Consider the following 20,989-nt stretch of genomic DNA (forward strand, 5'->3'; position numbering starts at 1 on the left):
ATAGTTAATTACTGACTTAGTCTGGCATTCTCATGGATGCTTTTTCCGGGGGACTTCTGCTCAAACTCTATACTTATGAACGTATCATGGGGGTCTTAATCCTGCCCCGCAATGCACATAGGGAGGCCACTGCTGCATCCCCAGAATACTTAGACAGTTCTGTACTTCCAAGGATGGCGTAGGCCTGCCCCTGCCAGCGTGCCCCTGCCCCTGCTGGCATGCCATCACATATACAGTGCCCACGGAGGCCGCCATTTTGAAGAGCACTGGGCCTGATTCTGGGAGATGTAGTGACCAGACTGGGACAGAGAGAGGGACCCAGGTGACATCACAATCTCCACCAGCTTCAGCTAAATCCCAGCCAGCACGTGGCATGTGTCATTTCCTTCAAATCCCGGCTTAGTTCTTTTCTTTTCTCTCTCTCCTTTTGCCTTCTGTTTAATAAGAGTCTGGCTTTGCCAGACAAGACTGTATTTTGTAATGCTGGAATATGCCTGTGACCAGAGAGGGAGTTAAAAGAAATGCTCTGAACAGTCAGATCCTGATACAAGTTTACCAGGTCTCAGAGTGGCTGTAGGGTATGGCTACACTGGCACTTTACAGCGCTGCTACTTTCACGCTCAGGGGTGTGAAAAACAACCCCCTGAGCGCTACAAGATACAGCGCTGTAAAGCCTCAGTGTAATCAGTGCCGCAGCGCTGGGAGCACGGCTCCCAGCGCTGCAAGCTACACCCATAGAGGATGTGGTTTACGTGCAGCGCTGGGAGAGCTCTCTCCCAGCGCTGGCACTCCGACCACACTCACACTTCAAAGCGCTGCCACGGCAGCGCTTTGAAATTTCAAGGGTAGCCATACCCTCAGAGTATGTGCTGCAGCTGTTTCTCCAGCAGTGAGGATGCAAATGAGAGTCGACACCAGAGACAGAAGCTGCCTCTCCTATCTTTGTTGTTCTTTCTCTCTCCTTTGAGCCTGTCCATTGTTTTGTCTTTTAGGAAATGGGATCGGACTTCAGCAACAGCAGCTCTACCCCATCTCAACTAACTTCTCTCCCCCTCTCCCCCCAAAGAACGATGACTACATCGACTGTCATTCTATCTGAAAGAGCGTCAGGCAGGGTATCTTTCCTTATAAAACTCTCTGCAGCTAAAGGGAAAGGAAATCTGGTTAAAATAAAAGCCTTATTTAATACTTTACATTTCAAATGCTTTAAGTGGTTTTCCTTCTTTTTCTATAGCTTTAATAAAAGGTTAAAAAGCTGCTGAATGGAGTGTTTGCCATGGTACTAGTGAGGCTGAGGTCGCTGAATGCCAAACCCCAAACCTTGTTGAAACCTGATAATATTGGACAGTTTCAGGGTCCTGTTAACATCTTTGACACTCTGGGCCCACTTATTCCATTAAATTAATACAACATTTTTGGTTTCCCTGATTAGGCTCAACAGGGCTCAGTTCTACAGCTTTTTAACGTGTACAGCTCTCAATGAAGTCAATGGGCGTTTTACACAGAAGAACCCCTAGATGTCTGGGTCTAAGTAGTATGTGTGAGTCTGGTATTTGTCATGAGATAGAGTAGACTGAATTAATTACTTACAGTCGGAGTCTTGAAGAGCCCAACTTGAAATTTATAAGACCACAGAGACCTATTACAGTTCAACAGCTATGTAAAGTGTGTGTGTGCACATGTCCTCCTCTTGTACCAAACCTGCAGAACTCAGGTGTTATATCAGGCCAAGTCCAGATATAAACCTCTCACCTTAAATAACAAAAAACAAAAAGCTGGAGCCTGTGGACTTTATCACCATTACTTTTAATGTTAATCAAGCCCAAGGATATTTTGATCACTTCCGTTTTCCACTTGCTACAGTACTTACAACAGTGCAACAAATCCTTTCTCTCCATTTTGTCTAACAAAATTAACTCGCAGTTACATTTTTGCTCACCTCCCACGCTTCAAAAATGTAACACTCAGCACTCCTCTGTGAAAGGCTTTTTTGTTGCTGGTGTTGATTTTTATGGATGTGTTTTTGTGGGTTTTTTTACAGTACAAAATGTTTCTAAGTAAGGCTGCGATTTTGGCAATTTTTTTAGTACATTTCATGACAGAAGTGTGGAGAAAAAATCTGTAAGTCACAGAAGAGGAGGCGTGGGAGATCGAGCCCACCCCACACTCGCCCCACAGCAGTGGCTCCTGTCCTGCGAGGCAAGACTTGGCTCCCTACTGCAGGCATTGTGACCCAGCACACGGGGTCTCAGTGCTACTCAGGTTTGGCCCTTCTGCACTTTTGTAGATGGAGACAGAGGGATCAGTGGACCAAACCACACCGTGGATTAGGTTGCAATGCCACTCAGTTTGGAGGCCTAGTCAAATGTGTTTTTACAGCCATTCCAAGATTTCATGGACTTTATTCAAATTCACAATTTCTGTGCCCACTGTGACCTCTGTGACAAAATCGTAGCCTTATTTCTAAGTCATGTAAACATCATAACCATCATGGATATTAGACTGCCCTTAAAGTTTATTCCTTTTTTTATTGATTTTCTACTAAAGATCATATCCAAACTACATTAGCTAGACAAATGTTTCAGCTCCACAACTCCTTCAGTGTAAATTATTACTCCTGTTATGTACTGTTTGTATTGCATTAGGCCTAGAAGTCCCAATCAGATCACAGCCCCATTGTGCAAGGCACTGTTCAATCCGTGCTAAGAAGGTGATGCAACTCTGAGGTCCCAAGTGAAAAAATGACGTTCATCGTCATGGTGAATTTAACTGTTGGTTCTGAATGATCCTGGCAAAATACAGGAACTGGTTCTCATATGGAAATGGGTCAGTGCTGCTGCTGCACTACATTACATCAACAATAGTGCAATTAAACATACTTCAAAGCTTTTTACTTTGAAGTCACAGTGTTCAGCTATTGCTGAAGAAATGAGAAACACTAACATGGGCTGATCCTGCAGCCTTACTCGCCTATGCAATTCTTCTCACGCTCATTGGGTTCAATGGAATAGTCATGTGAGGAAAGAACAGCTGAGAGCAAGGGCTTCAGGGCTGGGCACATGATCTATCAAACTCCTTGGAAAGGAAGTGTACGGGAGAGAGAGACTGAACAGCTCTCTTTGACCCAGTTTCCATCTTCATAAATGTAATGATTAAAGAACAGGATCAGCTGCTCATTTCAGTGCTATAGGATGGGATCCCTGCATTAAAGAAACCAGCAGTATCTTGTGCTATTATGGCCAGTCCCCGTAACAACCTTTGCAGCCCTTAGCCAACAGTCTGCCGCAATATGCCATTGCAGCAGGAGGGCCTGCGGCCTATGGTGTGAAGGCTGCCTCTTACAGGAGTTGTCAAAGCTGGTGTAACTTGGTCAGCTGCAACTAGACTGAAAATCCCTTCAGAGCAATTGTAAATTCAATGAGGAGTGTAACTTGGCATCTGATTTTGGAAAAGAAAAAGGAATATTTGAAATAAATAGTACAGAGCTGGGTCCCTACAATATACATAACACATTCCTGCCTACGAAAGGTCCCATGCAATAATTACTACCTTTTAAATTACATTCAAATGTTTAAATTAACCTTTTAGATCTAAATTTTGGTACCTTGAAATCAGCTAAAAAAATACAAAAGTGACTAATGGGAAATTTGTACAACATGCCCTTTGAAATTAACCTCCCACCTTGGCAGCCTAGTGACGAGACACCTCAGTAAATGTAGATCCGATCCGCAATAGCAGCAGGCAAGTGCGTCATGATCTGCACGCGCAGCCACCAGTAGTAATCCATGGGGTGGTAGCGGGTGTAGGGGGAGGACGACGTCAGTGCATGGGTGATGCTGTTGATGACTGGAGAGGTGTCTGGTGAGCCACTGTTGCAGTAACTCTCCATCTTGGTGATTTGCTCATCCAAGTACTCCCTGCCGTAGTCTTTGCGCACAGTCTCCGGAAGATCCTTCCACATCTTCTCTGCTATGGCTTTAATTCGCTCCGGGGTGTACAGGTTGGTGGCCCCTATGAAGTTCCCAGGTTCCACCACACAGATCTTCACTCCTTGGGGGTGCATCTCGTACCGCAGGCAATCGGAGAAGGCTTCCACCCCAAACTTAGTGATGCAGTACGACGATCGAGCAGGGCTGCCCATCCGACCCATCATGCTGCTGATGTTCACCACACGACCTAGGAAGGTGCCAGGTAAATCACAGGGACGTCAGCAGAAGGAATGAGCACTACATACTCAACACATTAGACAGAACAGGCTCTGGAATCAGATGCTCCTGAAATCACCTGGGCCTTGGGCAATTTTTCAAGTTAGACGTGGAGCACTGTGTGTAATTACCGTGACTGTGTGTGCAAATGGGATAACAGTGCATGACAATTGCTAATTGTGGTAATCGGCAAACCAAGGACCAAAGGCTACTCAGCCAGTGAAGCTGAAATGCCAGCGCAGAGAGGGACCCAGGACGGCTAATGGAAGCAAAGGCACTCAGTGCAGATTTCCTGAGAAATACAGGGCTGAGACAAGTTTTCTCATGGTTCCTTGGGCTCCTCCCAGTTTGAAGTCCCCAGCATTTGCCCTTTTGCCCAGCAGCTAATCTCACCCTCAAGGGAGGAGAATGGTCAGAGATTATCCCTGTGCTGGGATAAGGCGAATTTCTGCCTCATTTTTTGTTCAGTTTTGCTGAACCAGAGGGTCTGTCTGGACTTTCCCTGGGAGGGGTGTGGCAGTACAGCTGTGTTATCAGCCGTTCAGGTATGTGGTTGCACAGAGATGCACAGTCCAGTTGCACAATGTGTTTGAAGGATGCTTAGCACTATTTGTATGCAAATTCATTTTTGTTGCCAAAGGCACGGCAGTGGTGCGAGTGTACAGCAAAGTGCTCCAGTCATTACAAGACAGCTGCATATGGGCTGCAGCATATAGACAGGTTGGAGGTTCATCAGCAAAGAGCTAGATCTGTCTGAGTAGAAAACAGCTGCCAACCCACTGGAAGGGAGGAGGACGTTCTGCAATCTGCCACTCTGCCTGAAATACTGTGGGAGACCATTCCTCTGTTTCCATGACAGCCAGGCCATCAGTCACAACCCTTTCAGAAATGGTACTTCAGCCACATGGACTGGCAGGGCAGAGCGATGTCTGCTAATCGCCAGAGCTAGGCAGGACTCTAGGGTCTTTCTGAACACCAGCCCGGGCGTACTGAGTTAGCAATATGAACACAGGACAACAGCCTGCTCCCAGCAACAACCTTAGAAACCAGAGGCAACCCACCAACTTCAGTGGAGTGGCTCTGAGTTTCTGAGCAGGTAATGGAGAGCAGTTTGGCCCCTTCATAGCATATGAAAATGTGAACAGGAGCAGGTAGGAGCCAAGTCTTCCCCTGGACATCTAGGAATCCTGTCACCAGGCTGCACTGAGAGGCCTCATGGGCTGCTCATCCCTTATTACAAGTTCAGCCTGAAGGAAGATTTAATCCTGCTGGTGGCTCCAGCTGTGGGTTGTTGCAGTGCGTGACGAGCACATGCCCACGGGCAGCAGTGCAGTGCTCTCACCAGCCACCCGCCCGCCCGCCCGCCCGCCAGGGAGTTTACATTGTTCTACGGGAGGCAGACTTAAATAGCAAGTTAGAACTGACACAAAGTTACATTCTTCAAATTCAGCTCCTCCTGCTGCCTCTGCTACCCTTCTGCGTCACGCTGGTCACTGACTGGTGGGGGAAAGCAAACAAACCTGCCGGCTGCAAGGCACTCGTGGGCGTGTGCTGATTCCTGCACAGCGATGCTCTAGGCATAGCTGCTCCCAGAGCAGCACAGGGGAGTGCAGCCACCCACATACCCAGCATTCCTGCGCCTGCCCAGGGCCGAGAACCACTAGGAAGAACCGGGAGCAGAACTCTGTGGCCAAAGTCAGCCTCACACGGCATGTCTGACAAATGCAAAGACTGCAGAGAAGGAGACAGCTACAGGACATGCCCTTACACTCTGACCTTAGTCACGTCAGAACCAGCACTTCATGCAGTGTGACAGTGAGGCAATGAACAGAGGTTGGTATGAGCAGCTGGGCCAATCCTGTGTGGTGGGAACTAAGGGTGCTCAGCAGCAGGCCGTTATGTAACTCTCAGACCACATGAATGGCTGTCCTCAAAGCCCCCAACACCAGCCTGAGCTTGTACAATAGTGAGGATAAAAGGTCCAGGGTGACACAGGCTGCCAGAAGGAGTCATGCTGAGGACAAGGTGGGATTTGTGTCTGCCTCTTCAGCGCAGGGGTTACCTGCCTCCAGGCAGCGAGCAGAGCAGCCTAAGGGTGCTTGCTGGTTTGGCAGCAACAAGTGCTATGAGCACATCTCTGCTTGGCTAGGAGGCTCGGACCATTCCAGTGGGGTGTGGCCATGGCTGCCTCCTTTTCCTCGATGGCATCGCTCAGATGCCCCCTGCCTGGGGTTGTGCCTAGAGACCATTTGGAAACCTCGGCTAGTGCAATTTAACTGGATGTTGTAATTTCCTGCACTTCCTGTCTCTCACTGCTGTTAATGAAACACCCCAGACACAGCTGTCATACCTGTAGTGTGCTTTGAGGTTAAGAAGAGTTATAATGTAATAGCTTAGTTGGCTCAATATGGGACTTTCTTCCTCTTACGTCTCTTTGCAAAATCCATGTGAATCCCAGGCTTGTGCTCTTTAGTCTAGAAACCCAATTGCTGGCAGCTCTGCACTCACTACGAAGAGTCACCCGACACTAACAATCCCCGTGCCAGCAGCTCCACACTCACTACGAAGAGTCACCCGACACTAACAATCCCCGTGCCAGCAGCTCCGCACTCACTATGAAGTCACCCGACACTAACAATCCCCGTGCCAGCAGCTCCGCACTCACTATGAAGTCACCCGACACTAACAATCCCCGTGCCAGCAGCTCCGCACTCACTATGAAGTCACCCGACACTAACAATCCCCGTGCCAGCAGCTCCGCACTCACTATGAAGTCACCCGACACTAACAATCCCCGTGCCAGCAGCTCCGCACTCACTATGAAGTCACCCGACACTAACAATCCCCGTGCCAGCAGCTCCGCACTCACTATGAAGTCACCCGACACTAACAATCCCCGTGCCAGCAGCTCCGCACTCACTACGAAAAGTCCCCCGACACTAACAATCCCCGTGCCAGCAGCTCCGCACTCACTATGAAGTCACCCGACACTAACAATCCCCGTGCCAGCAGCTCCGCACTCACTATGAAGTCACCCGACACTAACAATCCCCGTGCCAGCAGCTCCGCACTCACTATGAAGTCACCCGACACTAACAATCCCCGTGCCAGCAGCTCCGCACTCACTATGAAGTCACCCGACACTAACAATCCCCGTGCCAGCAGCTCCGCACTCACTATGAAGTCACCCGACACTAACAATCCCCGTGCCAGCAGCTCCGCACTCACTATGAAGTCACCCGACACTAACAATCCCCGTGCCAGCAGCTCCGCACTCACTATGAAGTCACCCGACACTAACAATCCCCGTGCCAGCAGCTCCGCACTCACTATGAAGTCCCCCGACACTAACAATCCCCGTGCCAGCAGCTCCGCACTCACTATGAAGTCACCCGACACTAACAATCCCCGTGCCAGCAGCTCCGCACTCACTATGAAGTCACCCGACACTAACAATCCCCGTGCCAGCAGCTCCGCACTCACTATGAAGTCACCCGACACTAACAATCCCCGTGCCAGCAGCTCCGCACTCACTATAAAGTCCCCCGACACTAACAATCCCCGTGCCAGCAGCTCCGCACTCACTATGAAGTCACCCGACACTAACAATCCCCGTGCCAGCAGCTCCGCACTCACTATGAAGTCCCCCGACACTAACAATCCCCGTGCCAGCAGCTCCGCACTCACTATGAAGTCACCCGACACTAACAATCCCCGTGCCAGCAGCTCCGCACTCACTATGAAGTCACCCGACACTAACAATCCCCGTGCCAGCAGCTCCGCACTCACTATGAAGTCACCCGACACTAACAATCCCCGTGCCAGCAGCTCCGCACTCACTATGAAGTCACCCGACACTAACAATCCCCGTGCCAGCAGCTCCGCACTCACTATGAAGTCACCCGACACTAACAATCCCCGTGCCAGCAGCTCCGCACTCACTATGAAGTCACCCGACACTAACAATCCCCGTGCCAGCAGCTCCGCACTCACTATGAAGTCACCCGACACTAACAATCCCCGTGCCAGCAGCTCCGCACTCACTATGAAGTCACCCGACACTAACAATCCCCGTGCCAGCAGCTCCGCACTCACTATGAAGTCCCCCGACACTAACAATCCCCGTGCCAGCAGCTCCGCACTCACTACGAAGAGTCACCCGACACTAACAATCCCCGTGCCAGCAGCTCCGCACTCACTATGAAGTCCCCCGACACTAACAATCCCCGTGCCAGCAGCTCCGCACTCACTACGAAGAGTCACCCGACACTAACAATCCCCGTGCCAGCAGCTCCGCACTCACTATTTCGAGCCACCCTACGATAACAAAGCTAGGGCCACCAGAGACGCAGCAGGAAACAATCTCCCTGATGCCCCTGTAGCTTCTCCAGGCCAGCAAGAGCAGAGCCAGTTTATTTATAGAAGGGCAACTCGGGAGGTGCTTTTGGCCGCACATCTACCATGTCCAGCAACTCCAAAGCAGTTAAAAGGAGTTATGAAACCCATCCCATGATGGACTAAATCCTACGCTCAGATGCGACGTCATGGACAGGAATATAGAGCCCTGCCCTGCGGGGGAAAGTAACTAGCAGACTGTTTGGGTGGCTTTTCTGTTGCCCTTTACTGAGTGGCGTTCTTTCACACCCACCGTGTCCAGGTGTGAACACGGCCCTTCTCAGCTGGTAGCATTTCACACACCCCTCACCCTGGCCACACCAGGTGCAGGGTAATGGGAATCAGCCCTTCGTCTGCTAACACACCCGAGAAGCAGAAGAGCTCAGGAGAGGCTAACATGCGGGAAATCACTCACCTTTGGCCCTCCGGATCAGAGGGAGGAAAGCCTTGGTAGTTCGGATCGTCCCCCACAGATTCACTTCAGCTACCTCCTTGTAGGTCTCCATGCTGGTGAACTCTACTTCTCCGAACGTGGAGATCCCAGCATTATTAACCAGCCCCCAAAGCCCTGCAGATTAAATCAAGCACAAAAAATCACCACTTCGTGATTAATGGCAGAATCCCGGGAAAGGGCTTTCTAATGGATTATTGAATCACATTGTGCAGCTTTTAATTACAATAATACCAAGGTCTGATAGCATTTTTCATCCGTGGCTTTCACAGCAGTGTACAAACGAAGTCAGCATCGTTTTCCCCATTTCATAGATGGGTAAACTGAGGCACACAGACGCGCTGTGATTTGCCCAAGGTCACCTAGCAACCAGTGGCAGGTCCAAGAATATAACCCAGGTTATAACCCTGAGTTCCAGACTATCCACTAGGGCTCACTGCCTTCCCATCAAAACCCATAAAGATGCATTCCAGACTGGAAAGAACCCAAATCTGTGCTCACCTATCTGTTCAGCAATGTTTAACTCAGAGAGCACTACAAACCATGGTTATGATATTCTAAATGAAATAAGTACAGAATCTCAGGCACATCTAAACTTTCCTTCTCCTTTATCACATTAAAACACAGGGGAAAAAAAAATTCCCATCTCCAAATGCAAATAACAAGAACTGGCGAGATCTAGTAGAGACAATGGAGTGTTGTCCAGAGCTAGTTACGTGCCACAGTGCAGGCATACAAGGAAAGAGACACTGGAAAAAGAAAATGCAAAACTGAAACCGTCTCTGCGAATCCAAATTTATCATAGCTAGATTGGGCTGAAATGTTATGAGATCATCACAACAGCATTAGTTCTCATACAACACATAACTTCTCATATTTCCTGTGTCAGGACCAGGCCTGCAATACTGTAGGAGCCTAACAGTACTTTGGTGCTTCCACTCAGGAGGTGCAGAGATCCTGAAAAGGACTTAAAGGGGGAAGATCAAAGTTTGAGATCTGGATGCAGATTCAGATTGTCCCTTCCTCAGATCTCTATGTTATCTGCATGGTGAAATAAAACCCAAGGAACCACATTACAGGGAAGAGTGCAGATCTGTGCCACTTTATTTCATAACCTGAGAAACATTCTTTGTGAATTGGACTAAAAAGAAACTACATCTGAAAGCAAAAGCCAGACAGCCTCTCTATAAAGGGCAGGTCTGAAGCAGAGCTTTGCACTGCAAGATCATTAATCAATTTGTAAAGGCTAGTATGAACACTCCCCCAAGCCCTAAGGTAAACGACAAACTTTTGTAGTCGGAACAAACATTGAGGAAGTGTCCAGACTAGCTTTTACAAACGGATTAACTGCCTCAAAGTAATTGTCAAGCCGCTAATTTGAGCTAAAAACTCCACTGCTGACATAAAAGCCAGAAGGTTTGCAATGCTGGGGAAGGGGAGGGTGTGATGTGTGCCTCTTCCTTTTGTTCTTCTAGGGAAAAGAAAAGTGACCACTGCTGTTCTCATCAGGCTTCAGTGATTAATGAACGATTAGAGGAGGAATGTGACATAATTTGAAACAATTTGATACAGGAAGCTGCCTGTCGTAAAAGGGTGTTGCAGAGTCCCATGAGATGGCTTCACTTTGTTGTCTAGTAAAAGCCAAATGCTACCTGCTGATTGGGTGTGTTTGACAGAGCCCATGTTCTGAGAACTAAGCCAAAGAGGGCAAACTCCTCATCTGCAATTGAGAATTTTGGGCTGAAAGATTTAGACATGTACTTAATTGGAGTAATATGTTTATTTTATATGAATTATGGAACAATTAATCTCTGGCTTCCTCTGTATTACCTCGATTCGAGCCTTACTCATCCCCATGGCAGTCCTCTGCTTCCAGGGCTGAATTAAGGACATTCCTTAGGGGAAGGAAATTGCTGGTTATCGAAGAGTTCCTAACGTTCCATCAGACGCCTATGGGCACCTGGGGCTTTCACAGAACTGAAGCTCAAGTGCTGTCCTCTCCTCACAGGGAGGCATTTCCGGTTAGTCCACATCTCTCTCACTCAGGCTGAACACAAGTCTATTCCGGACTCCTCGCGGGAGCCTGTACAGTCTGAGAAAGCGTTAACAGTCCTAGCGGATTTGCAGGAAACTTCCCAGAGGGGCTCTCCATTTCTATGAATTATTTGCTTAGCTGATTGGTTTTTAGAAGACCAGGCGTGACTCCCACTTGTCTCTAATCTCCAGTCGTCCAGAAATGGCCTCACAATTGCCCTTCTGGGTTTACAAGAGAGCGGTACTGCATCCATCCTGCCCCAGTTCAGCACACGAATATGGGAATCAATTAATGATCCTCCTCCCCAGGCCTCTGCTGCCTCTGAACAGGGCTAATTATGCATGTTACCTTACAAGCTGCAATGTATTAATTAATACACAAAACACAATTAGCACCCATCTTCAAATCTTTTCCCTGGCACTGGTGCCAGTCCTGCCGGCCTTGAGCATCCAGAACTGTTATGGACTTCAATGGCCTCAGTGGGGGTTCTGGGTGCACAAGGCCTGCAGGACGGCTATACTAACGAGTTAATCTGTACAGCGCCCTTGTGCAGAAGGAGCCTCAGTGTCTGCATTGGGCAAATGAGAGAGCCTCAGCAGATGACTTGCCGTACGTGTCGGAGCTGAGATTAGTACTCAGAAATTCCTCCTTCTCCCACTAGGGCGGGGCCATGTTCCCCCTCCACACACCCTCCCTGTAAAGTGAACACCACAAAGACACAATGGTCTGATTTAACAAATGAACAGTGCAAAACAAAACTGCTGGCAGTCTCAGGATGGACAGCTCCAGAAACTGAGGGTTTGCTCCTGTTAGGGGCGAAGTACTCTCGCTCTAATCTAGCAAAGCACTTAAGCTAGTGCTTAACTTAAAGCATGTGAGTGGAGCCCCACTGGCTGCTGTTGATTCTAGGAATGCAGCAGGCATCACTGGTACTCGCTTCCCCACACTGTCCTGGGTGCTTCAGCATTGATCTTCCAGGATGACCAGCTTTGGGAATGAGTTCTCTCTCTACATCTCCACTGGCACTGCCCAGGGCCGGCCCTACAGTTTTTGTCGCCCCAAGCAGCGCACCGAATTGCTGCCGCGAACGACGGGGGCAGTCCGTGTGCCCTTAGGGCAGCAGGCTCGTTTCTGCGGCAGCTTCTATGTTTAGCTGAAGCCGCCGCGGACAGCTAAACATAGAAGCTGCTGCCGAATTGCCGCTACCACAGAAACGCGCCTGCCGCCCTAAGGGCACAGGGACTGCTCCCATCGCCCGGGGCAGCAATTCGGTGCGCTGCTTGGGGGCAAAACAACAGGGACTGCCGCCCCTTGCAAATTGCCGCCCCAAGCACCGGGTTGGAATGCTGGTGCCTGGAGCCAGCCCTGGCACTGCCAAGGAGGCTACCAATGCTAACGGGATTACTTTGCAATGTGGTCACCTCTCTGTTTGAATCAGGACTGAGACCCACCAAACAAACGTGAGGTGGTAGCAGCCTTCAGCTATACACACAGCCAAGCTGGGCTAGATTCCAATGGGTAGCCTGCAAGTGAAAGGCTCTGTACACCAAAGTGTTGAGGCCCAGGTGTGGAAGATGTGGGTTCTCCTCCCCAGATTCGCTATGTGGCCTGAGGCAGGTCATTTAACCTCTGTAAGCCAAAATCTCCCTACCTGTAAAATGGGGCTAATGATGCTCACCCCCTAGGATGGGGGGAGGTTTGTGAGGCACTGGGAGAACCGAGACACAGCAGCACCAAGTGCCATCATTAGAACCCTGCAGATGAAGCCCCCTCAGCTTCCAGGAGGCCTGCCTGATGAAGTGAATTGGGACAGAACATAAGGAAACTTCCCCAGCCTCAGAGTGGGGCTTACAATAGAGGAAGATTATCACAGCTGGTTCCATGCCAACCTCTCCCTTAGTTCACTGAGTGAGAGGCTGAGCTCTAGCATGGCACCTCCTGGTGCACAAATCGCGCATGGCACCAGTCCTGCTGATGACACAAGCAGGTTTTCCATTCAGGATGAAGAAAGATTTGGCTCATCAGAACTCCGGGCCAGAACTCAGCTGGCACACTGCTGATGCTGGAGCCAGGCCCTGCTGGTGTGAACCGGTGCACTGCTGCCGCCAGATCCAGGCCCTGCTGGCGTAAACCAGTGCACTGCTGCCACTGCTGGAGCCGGGCCCAGCTGGAGTGAACTGGCACGCTGCTCCCACTGGAGCCGGGCCCTGCTGCTGTGAACCGGCACGCTGCTCCCGCTGGAGTGAACCGTCATGCTGCTGCTGCTGGAGCCAGGCCCCGCTAGTGTGAACCAGCATGTTGCCGCTGCTGGAGCTGGGCCCTGCTGGTGTGAACTGGCACCCTGCTGCTGCTGCTGGAGCCGGGCCCCGCTGGTGTGAACCGGCGTGCTGCCGCTGCCGGAGCCGGGCCCCTCCAGTGTGAACTGGCACCCTGCTGTTGCTGCCGCAGCCGGGCCCCGCTGTTGTGAACCGGCACCCTGCTACCGCTGCCAGAGCCGGGACCCGCTGGTGTTAACCGGCGTTCTTCCACTGCCGGAGCCGGGCCCACCCCAACAACTGCTAACGCCCCTTCCAGGGACTTTAGTAACTACAGGAGAGAGAAGCCCAGGGAGTTTAGCTGGCACCTTCCTTAATAGCAAATGGGGGAACAGTATCCAGACATGACATGGGCTGGCTCACCCTATCCTCATCCCTATGGCCCAAGCAGGAGACACAGAATAGCTGAGGGCCAGTGTAACTGGCTGCTGGTTCCTCTGAGGAGCAGAGAGGACGTGATGTCCAAAAGGAATCTGTGTCTATAGTTTAATGAGTTTCTCAATACAAATACAGGCAAAGCAGCATGATTAGGTAACAGCTCTGCCCGGTAAAGGGTGTAGTTCAGCCAGGAGAGCCTCGTGTGCTGTGAAATGATGGCTACAGCTTTCCCTCCAGGGCAAATTCACAGCCTCGGGGCTAGTTCCACATGGGGCAGTTAGGCTCAGCGTTGCAATGGCTGAGTTTAGGTGCCCTGCTCCCCCATGGAACCCACAGCCCTGAGGCAGGCACTCAGGCTCCCTGTGCAATGCACAGGCTGCCTAGAAAAGCGATTGTGAGTGCAGAGCAGGAAATGTCTGGGAAAGGGGTGTGGCCTATGCCCCTCCCCTCAAATGTAGTCAGGCACCCTTCCCTGCTTGAGAGTCAGCCACAGCCCCTCTCCTGGAGTGAGGTCCGTCAGCCCATTCTCGCTACAGACCAGCAAGGTGGTGCTGCTGCTGCCCCCCATCTGGCAGCCCAGTGGTTCGTTCACTCAGCTGGGAAGTGGGAGTTCGGCTCTGAACCAGACAGAGTGAGGATTTGAACTTCAGCCTCACACATCCCAGGTGAGTGCTCTAATCACAGCACTACTGAGTACAAGGGACCCACCCCCTCCTCCGCTGCTTTTTGTGTGGAGACCAGTTCTGTATGTGCTCTTAGACAGCCTGAGGATGCATATTGGATCGGGGCCACTGGGGTCTAGTTCAAGAATCCTCCCAGGGCTCAGGGGCCGAGCTGCTCGCCATGGTCAGGACTTATGCGCTTGCATGAAACTTAGATGCTTCCAGTCATAGGGGGAAAAGGAGGAAAAAAGGTGGAGAGGGGGAGGTTAGTGGATTACAGATTATTGTAATAAGTCATACATCCAGCACCTCTGTTCAGTCCATGGTTTTTAGTGTCTAGCAAAGTTATGACTTTAAGTTCCCAGGCTCGTCTTTTGAAGGTGTTGTGCAGGTTTCCTTTGATGATGAGGACTGATTGGTCAGACAGAGTAATGACTTTGTGAAGATGCTCACCCACAGATGATGGGGTGTTTTTATCTATTATTTTCCTGTGCAAGTTCATTCAAGAGCGGGGGTGTTGGAACAATCTGTATAGTGGAGGTGCTGAGAGCCATTGAACCAAACTGTAAACTCTGTCTATGATGGAAACCACTTCAAGCCAGAGGGTGTGGCAGCACCCCCTGTTCCAGTACCTATGTTCAAGAGCACAATGATTGTCCGGTTTCACCACATAGCTGTTATTGGGGCATTCAGTGCACTGGAGGAGGTATGCCACATGTTGTGACAGGCATGTGTAGGACACATGGATCTCGAAAGATGTGTCATGGGGGGTGTTGATCATTGAAGCAGTGGAGATATGTCTGCAGGTTTTGCATCTGCTGTTCTGGCAGGGTCTGGTGCCTCTTTGAGTTGGTGGGTCCTGGTCAGTGAGGAGCTTGCTTCTAATGATGAGCTTGGAGCATTTGTGGGGATTTTTTGAAGGCCTGAAAGGAGGTTTCAGGATGGGGTCCCTATTGTGTATGGGTTGTAGTTGTTTGATGGTACCCCATATGGGTTCCAGTGAGAGATGGTAGGGGATGCCTAGGGGTGTGCGGTCAGAAGGGATTTTATTTCTGTACTGAAGCAGGTTCTCTTGGGGTCTTTGGGTGGCCTGTTTCAGGATATGATCCTCTACATGGACACCATTTGACACCCCAACATCATCAATTTATCAATGCTACCCCACGCCAGAGCTGAATTATCTGTCCTCTTCAAGGGGCTGAATTTCTGACCCACTACAGACCCTGATATCATACTAACATGCAGAGGACTAGACATTCTTCTGGCAACTCTGCCTCAAAGAATTCTTTCACAACAATGACGACATCACCCACACTTACCATGCCCCCACCGACAGTCATAAGAGAGTCATCTGACTGGACACCCCACATTCTTCATTGTTACATTGACTGCTTCAGGGAAAACATTGACTGAGAAACCCTAACAACACCATATCCACACAATCTCTCCACCGCTGGGAGGGTAGCTATAAAGCCCCTGAAATCCAACCACCAGCAAGTGACCAAACCAGGAGGCAAAGAGGCCGCCATCGTAGTCCTCAATCATGATGACTATGCTAACGAGGCCAAATGACAACTCATCTGACTGCGCCTGCTCTACAGAACTCAGAGAAGACCCCACACCAGAATTCACCCAGAAATGTCAGGATATCATCAAATCCTTCCCCAAACAACTCCCAAAGAAATCCTACAACCTCATCCCCTACAAGCCCACCACGGGGACCTTACGCCTGCTTCCCAAGACACACAAACAAGGGAGCCCAGGCAGCCCCATAACTTTTCTAGGCACTAAAAATCATGATTTGAACAGAGAGACTGGATATATGGTTTATTACAGCAATCTGTAACCCACTAACACCCCTCCACACTCACACACAGCTGCCGCCCTTTCACTTCCTTTCCTCCCATGACTGGAGAGGTGTCCCTTGAAATATGTGTTAACTCCTTATGCTAAACAATCTGTTCCACCTTGTACATACCTGTGACACCCGAGTACATTTCCCAGACCTGAGGAAGAGCTCTGTGTAAGTTCAAAAGCTTGTCTCTCTCCCCTAACAGAAGTTGGTCCAATAAAAGATATTATCTCCGCCACCTTTTCTCCCTCATAATCCCCAGTACACATACAAAATGATGGGGTCTAAATTAGCTTTTGCCGCTCAAGAAAGAGATCTTGGAGTCATTGTGGACAGTTCTCTGAAAACATCCACTCAATGAGCAGTGGCAGTCCAAAAACCAAACAGAATGTTGGGAATCATTAAGAAAGGGATAGGTTGTTTACCCCCACAGCCAATTTGCACCAGCATCCTCCCACTAGGGGTTTCACCAAATGGGAGATGTTCTCCCTTATGCTGGGCTCCATGGCAGACCTCCAGGGGAGGCTGTGAGATACACACAACACACACATCCCCTGGCCATTCTGGATAACTCACTTTTGGGGCTGTGCTGGCCAACTGTTCCCTGCCCCTAAAGGGAAAGTGAGAAGTTTCAAGTGCTTTGCTCTCCCCTCCTGCAGGACTTTCTTCAGTGGGCCCCATGTGCTGGACTGTGCTGGTGTAGCCCAGGGCCAAAGCTCTGTACTAGGAGAGTGCAGAGAGCCAGTGAGAGTCACTGTTTAACTGGGAGAGGGGGGTGAGTAACTGAGAGAGCAGCTGGCACCCAGCTGATTCTTAACACATATCAAACCATATGCTGCTGTCTACATTGCTTCAGGTGGCTCCTGCCCCACTGGGATTCTCCAGAAGATGCCCTTCTGTGCCTGGCAGTCACTGCAAGGCCCTGCTGCAGCATGAAAGAGGCTTATAAAGGCTCTGGCTGCCTGCTGCAGCAGCTCGTGTTGAGGCATCAGTGCAGAGCTGGAGGTGAGCAGCAAGATTCCCCGGGCCTGAGCCGTGGCAGCGCTTTAACATGCCTTGTGTGGTCATGGTGGAGGGCTGGGAGAGAGCTCTCCCAGCGCTCTAAAAAAACCCACCTCCACAAGGGGCGTAACTACCAGTGCAGGGAGCACGGCTCTACACTTCCAGCGCTGAGGTACTGTCTACACTGGCGATTTACAGCGCTAAAATTTGCTGCGCTCAGGGAGGTGTTTTTTCACATCCAAGCCAGAAAGTTGCAGCACTGTAAATTGCCAGTGTAGCCAAGCCCTGAGTGACAGACAGTCTCACAGTGATCTGGGGTGTCTGGATGGGACAGCCTGCTCGGCACTGCTGCTGCCTGAAGCTTTCTTCCCTTCACACACACAGCTTCTGAAGCCTGCCCTGAAAATCACATAAGGCGCAAGCCAAGAGAGCTCCTTCCGTGTAAGTCTGTGCACAAAACCCAATGAACAATCTCCCACCTTTCTGGGGGTCCTTCAAACTGGCGCCTATATGCTCCACCGCTCGCTCAATCTCTTGGCTGTTGCAGACATTGAGCTGGAGAGTTCTCATTCGCTCACTCTTCATATTGTCCAGCTCTTGAGAACCTGCTGCTCCTTGGTCCTAGGCAGAGGAAAGAAATCAGTTTACGTCTCTTCGGGACTTGGGTGAAGTTTGTGCAAGAAGAAAAGGGCCAAATACAAGGCAGCTGCTAAAACAAAACCACGAGAGTTCAGTGGGTGGATACCAGACGGCTGGCTTGCCCCTACAGCTCTAGGGTGGAATGCGGGCTGCTCCCCCTGGAAGAATATCCCTTTGGGAAACCCTCCCCTGACCAGTTAGCCCTGGCTGCTGAGTCTCCCAGTGAATCTGCTTTGAAGAATTGATCCTTTCTGAGGGAAAGAGAGAGTGTGAGATGTTACTTCCACATGACTCAGGCTTATGGGGCTTGGGTAATGCCCCACACTGCAAGTGAAGGGGGCCTGGGTCCTCACTTCTTTGGGCAAGTAACTCAGCTGGATTTGAGACTTGATCTTTAGGACTCACATTTGGCTGGGATATGATAACATATTGTGTGCAGAAAATCACACAGCAGCGAGAGTAGCTGTATACTGAGCACAAACCCCAGTCCTTAATCACAAAATCAGGGCTGGAGGGCACTGGGGCATCTAGTCCAGCCCCTCATAATGTATGGGTGTCTCTGCACCCTTCTTTCCTACTAGCCACTGGCTGTCCTGGGTTCTCACAAGCAGCTCTCACTTGTGAAGAGGTGAACGTGCAGATCAGAGGTGCTTGTGGCCCTGCTAGTGCTCAGGATGGTGCCTTGAGGCAAAAGAACCTGGCTGTCCTCCTCTCTATTGGCAGTTTTCACAGAACAGAGCCTCTTCCACTGCCTTGTTGTCGTCCTCCCCATGGCCGGCTCCTGATCACTCCCCCTCTCTATTCCTATCTCCCCTCCTTGGCACCTTTCTTCTCAGCTGAACATGCCCAATCCCCTCAGTGGGTCCTTTCAGGATTTACACCCTAACCCCTTCACTATCTTTACTGTCCTTCTCTCCAGCTGATCCAGGCCATCCGGCAGCAGGACACTCCAAATGATGACACTGCTCCAGAGATCACCCATGGACACATCCCCCTGGCTGCATTTACTCTCACTTCATTCTTTTATTACACGCCTCTTTCCCGGCCAGCTCGCTCTCATTGATATGTCGGCTCCGAGCGGTTCCTCCCAGCTGCGTGGAAATGTGAGCTGTGTTCACGTATCCACCTGGACTCTCATTTGGTCATATTTTACACCATATTCTAAGCTCTCTCTGCTCTTGCCTCCTGGCCCCCAGCACACACGGCTGCTCCTCCCTCTCCACATGGCATCAGCAGCACGGTTTGGACCTGATGCTGAGACGTGGCCGTGAGTTTCATAGGCTCATCACTTCTCAGGACTGGGCCCTTGACTGGCAAGCGAGCACTAGCTACTGGACAGCCCTGGCCATTGCACAGATCCCTTGGTGACGATGGTGAAAGTCTGGCTTGAAAAAGCCTCATTTGTCCTCTCCTCACTGCGAGAAACTCCTTCTATCGGTATAGGCTGTGTCTACACTATGGGGCTATGCCGACATAGCAATGCTGATAGTCTTCATAGTACGAACATACCCTCAGCCTACCTTTCCCTTAGCTCAGAGCCTACCCAACCAGAAGGCTGATCCTCCCATCTGTCCAATCTCAACATCTCACTGTGATGGCAGAATGATGGCCACTGATCCCTAAATCCCTGCACTTCTGCTTCTTCCAAGGATTCTTCTGAAGGCTCCTCCTTTCTCAGGCCTCATCTGCTCTGGTTCCTGGTAGGATTTCTCTGGAGTTCATTAACTCACATCTCTGATGTCCTGTCTATTCTCTTCTCCATCTTTCCTTGGATTGCCTCTCTTGTTCCAGCATGGGCTGTGTTAGTAGTGATTAGTATTTGTCCTTACAAGAAGGCATCATGTGCTCGATTCACACAGAAACATTTACCAGAGATGCGTATGAAAATGCAGCACTTTCAGACCCTTGTGTGGCTTTTTGGGTTGCTTGTTTTGATTGTGATTGAAAAGACAGCTTAGTGCAGACGTTGGTTGCTTGCTCAAACACAAGGTGGTGCTGAGGTCAGTGTGTAGCCAAAAAGGTCAAACAACGCACAAATGGTACATCTAGAGATGCCAGGAAGAAGTCACAAAATGTAAGCATGCAAATTCCTCAGAATCAGAAGACAGGGCCAGAGGAAGTAAGAGAGGACAAAAGAAACAAAAAATACCCCTCCCATGGCAAATCTTGGAAAAGCTGGGAAATAAACTCCTAGAGAAGAAAGTCCTGCTAAATGACACTCTGAGGTAAAAGCTTTCGTGGGTAAAAAACCTCCACTGAAGACGTTTTTTACCCACGAAAGCTTATGCCCAAATAAATTGGTTAGTCTTTAAGGTGCCACCAGACTCCTTGTTGTTTTAATCTTTAGCTCTGCCACGGACTACACTGACAGACCATAACGTTAATCTTTTATTGCAAAAGCTCAGTAGAAATACTCAGAAAAAGAGTGGCCACTGTTCTGTCCCTCAGGTCCGTTTAAAAGAAACAACAGTTTCCATGGCCCTACAGTACTCTGTGTTCTTTTGCTGCAGAGCCAGTAGAGGGAGCCAGAGTTAAATAAATCCCTTTGCCAGAGCTGCACTACCACAATTTGAAACAATGCAGAAGAAAAAAAAATTATACAATTTAAAAAAATGAATGGAAAGGCAAAAATGTGGGAATTATATTAAAAACATTTTAAAAGTACCTGGCAGTGTCTCTTTGAAGCAAATAATTAGGATATGGGCATGGTTGACTTTAGCAAAGCTTTTGATACGGTCTCCCACAGTATTCTTGCCAGCAAGTTAAAGAAGTGGGGGCTGGATGAACGGACTATAAGGTGGATAGAAAGCTGGCTAGATAGTCGGGCTCATCAGGTAGTGATCAATGGCTCCATGTCTAGCTGGCAGCCGGTTTCAAGCGGAGTGCTCCAAGGGTCGGTCCTGGGGCTGGTTTTGTTCAATATCTTCATTAATGATCTGGAGGATGGCGTGGACTGCACCCTCAGCAAGTTTGCAGATGACACTAAACTGGGAGGAGTGGTAGATACGCTGGAGGGTAGGGATAGGATACAGAGGGACCTAGACAAATTAGAGGA

At 49.9% G+C, this 20,989-nt stretch overlaps 1 protein-coding gene and 1 long non-coding RNA gene across 2 annotated transcripts in view; one reads left to right on the plus strand and one right to left on the minus strand.

Annotated features, from left to right (window-relative positions):
- Positions 1-20,989, plus strand: part of LOC142047248 (uncharacterized) — a 498,878-nt gene that overhangs the window by 250,931 nt on the left and 226,958 nt on the right. The window lies entirely within an intron of this gene.
- BDH1 (3-hydroxybutyrate dehydrogenase 1) overlaps positions 1,790-20,989 on the minus strand; it is a 23,475-nt gene continuing 4,275 nt past the window's right edge. Inside the window, exons 3-5 of the mRNA XM_032787491.2 lie at positions 17,775-17,916; positions 9,016-9,168; positions 1,790-4,176 (exon numbers count right to left, since the gene is read on the minus strand). Coding sequence (XP_032643382.2) covers positions 3,707-4,176; positions 9,016-9,168; positions 17,775-17,880 — 729 coding nt within the window. The 5' untranslated portion in view covers positions 17,881-17,916 and the 3' untranslated portion in view covers positions 1,790-3,706. The remainder of the gene's footprint in view (positions 4,177-9,015; positions 9,169-17,774; positions 17,917-20,989) is intronic.

This window comes from Chelonoidis abingdonii, chromosome 8, assembly GCF_003597395.2.
Source record: "Chelonoidis abingdonii isolate Lonesome George chromosome 8, CheloAbing_2.0, whole genome shotgun sequence".
NCBI lineage: Eukaryota > Metazoa > Chordata > Testudines > Testudinidae > Chelonoidis > Chelonoidis abingdonii.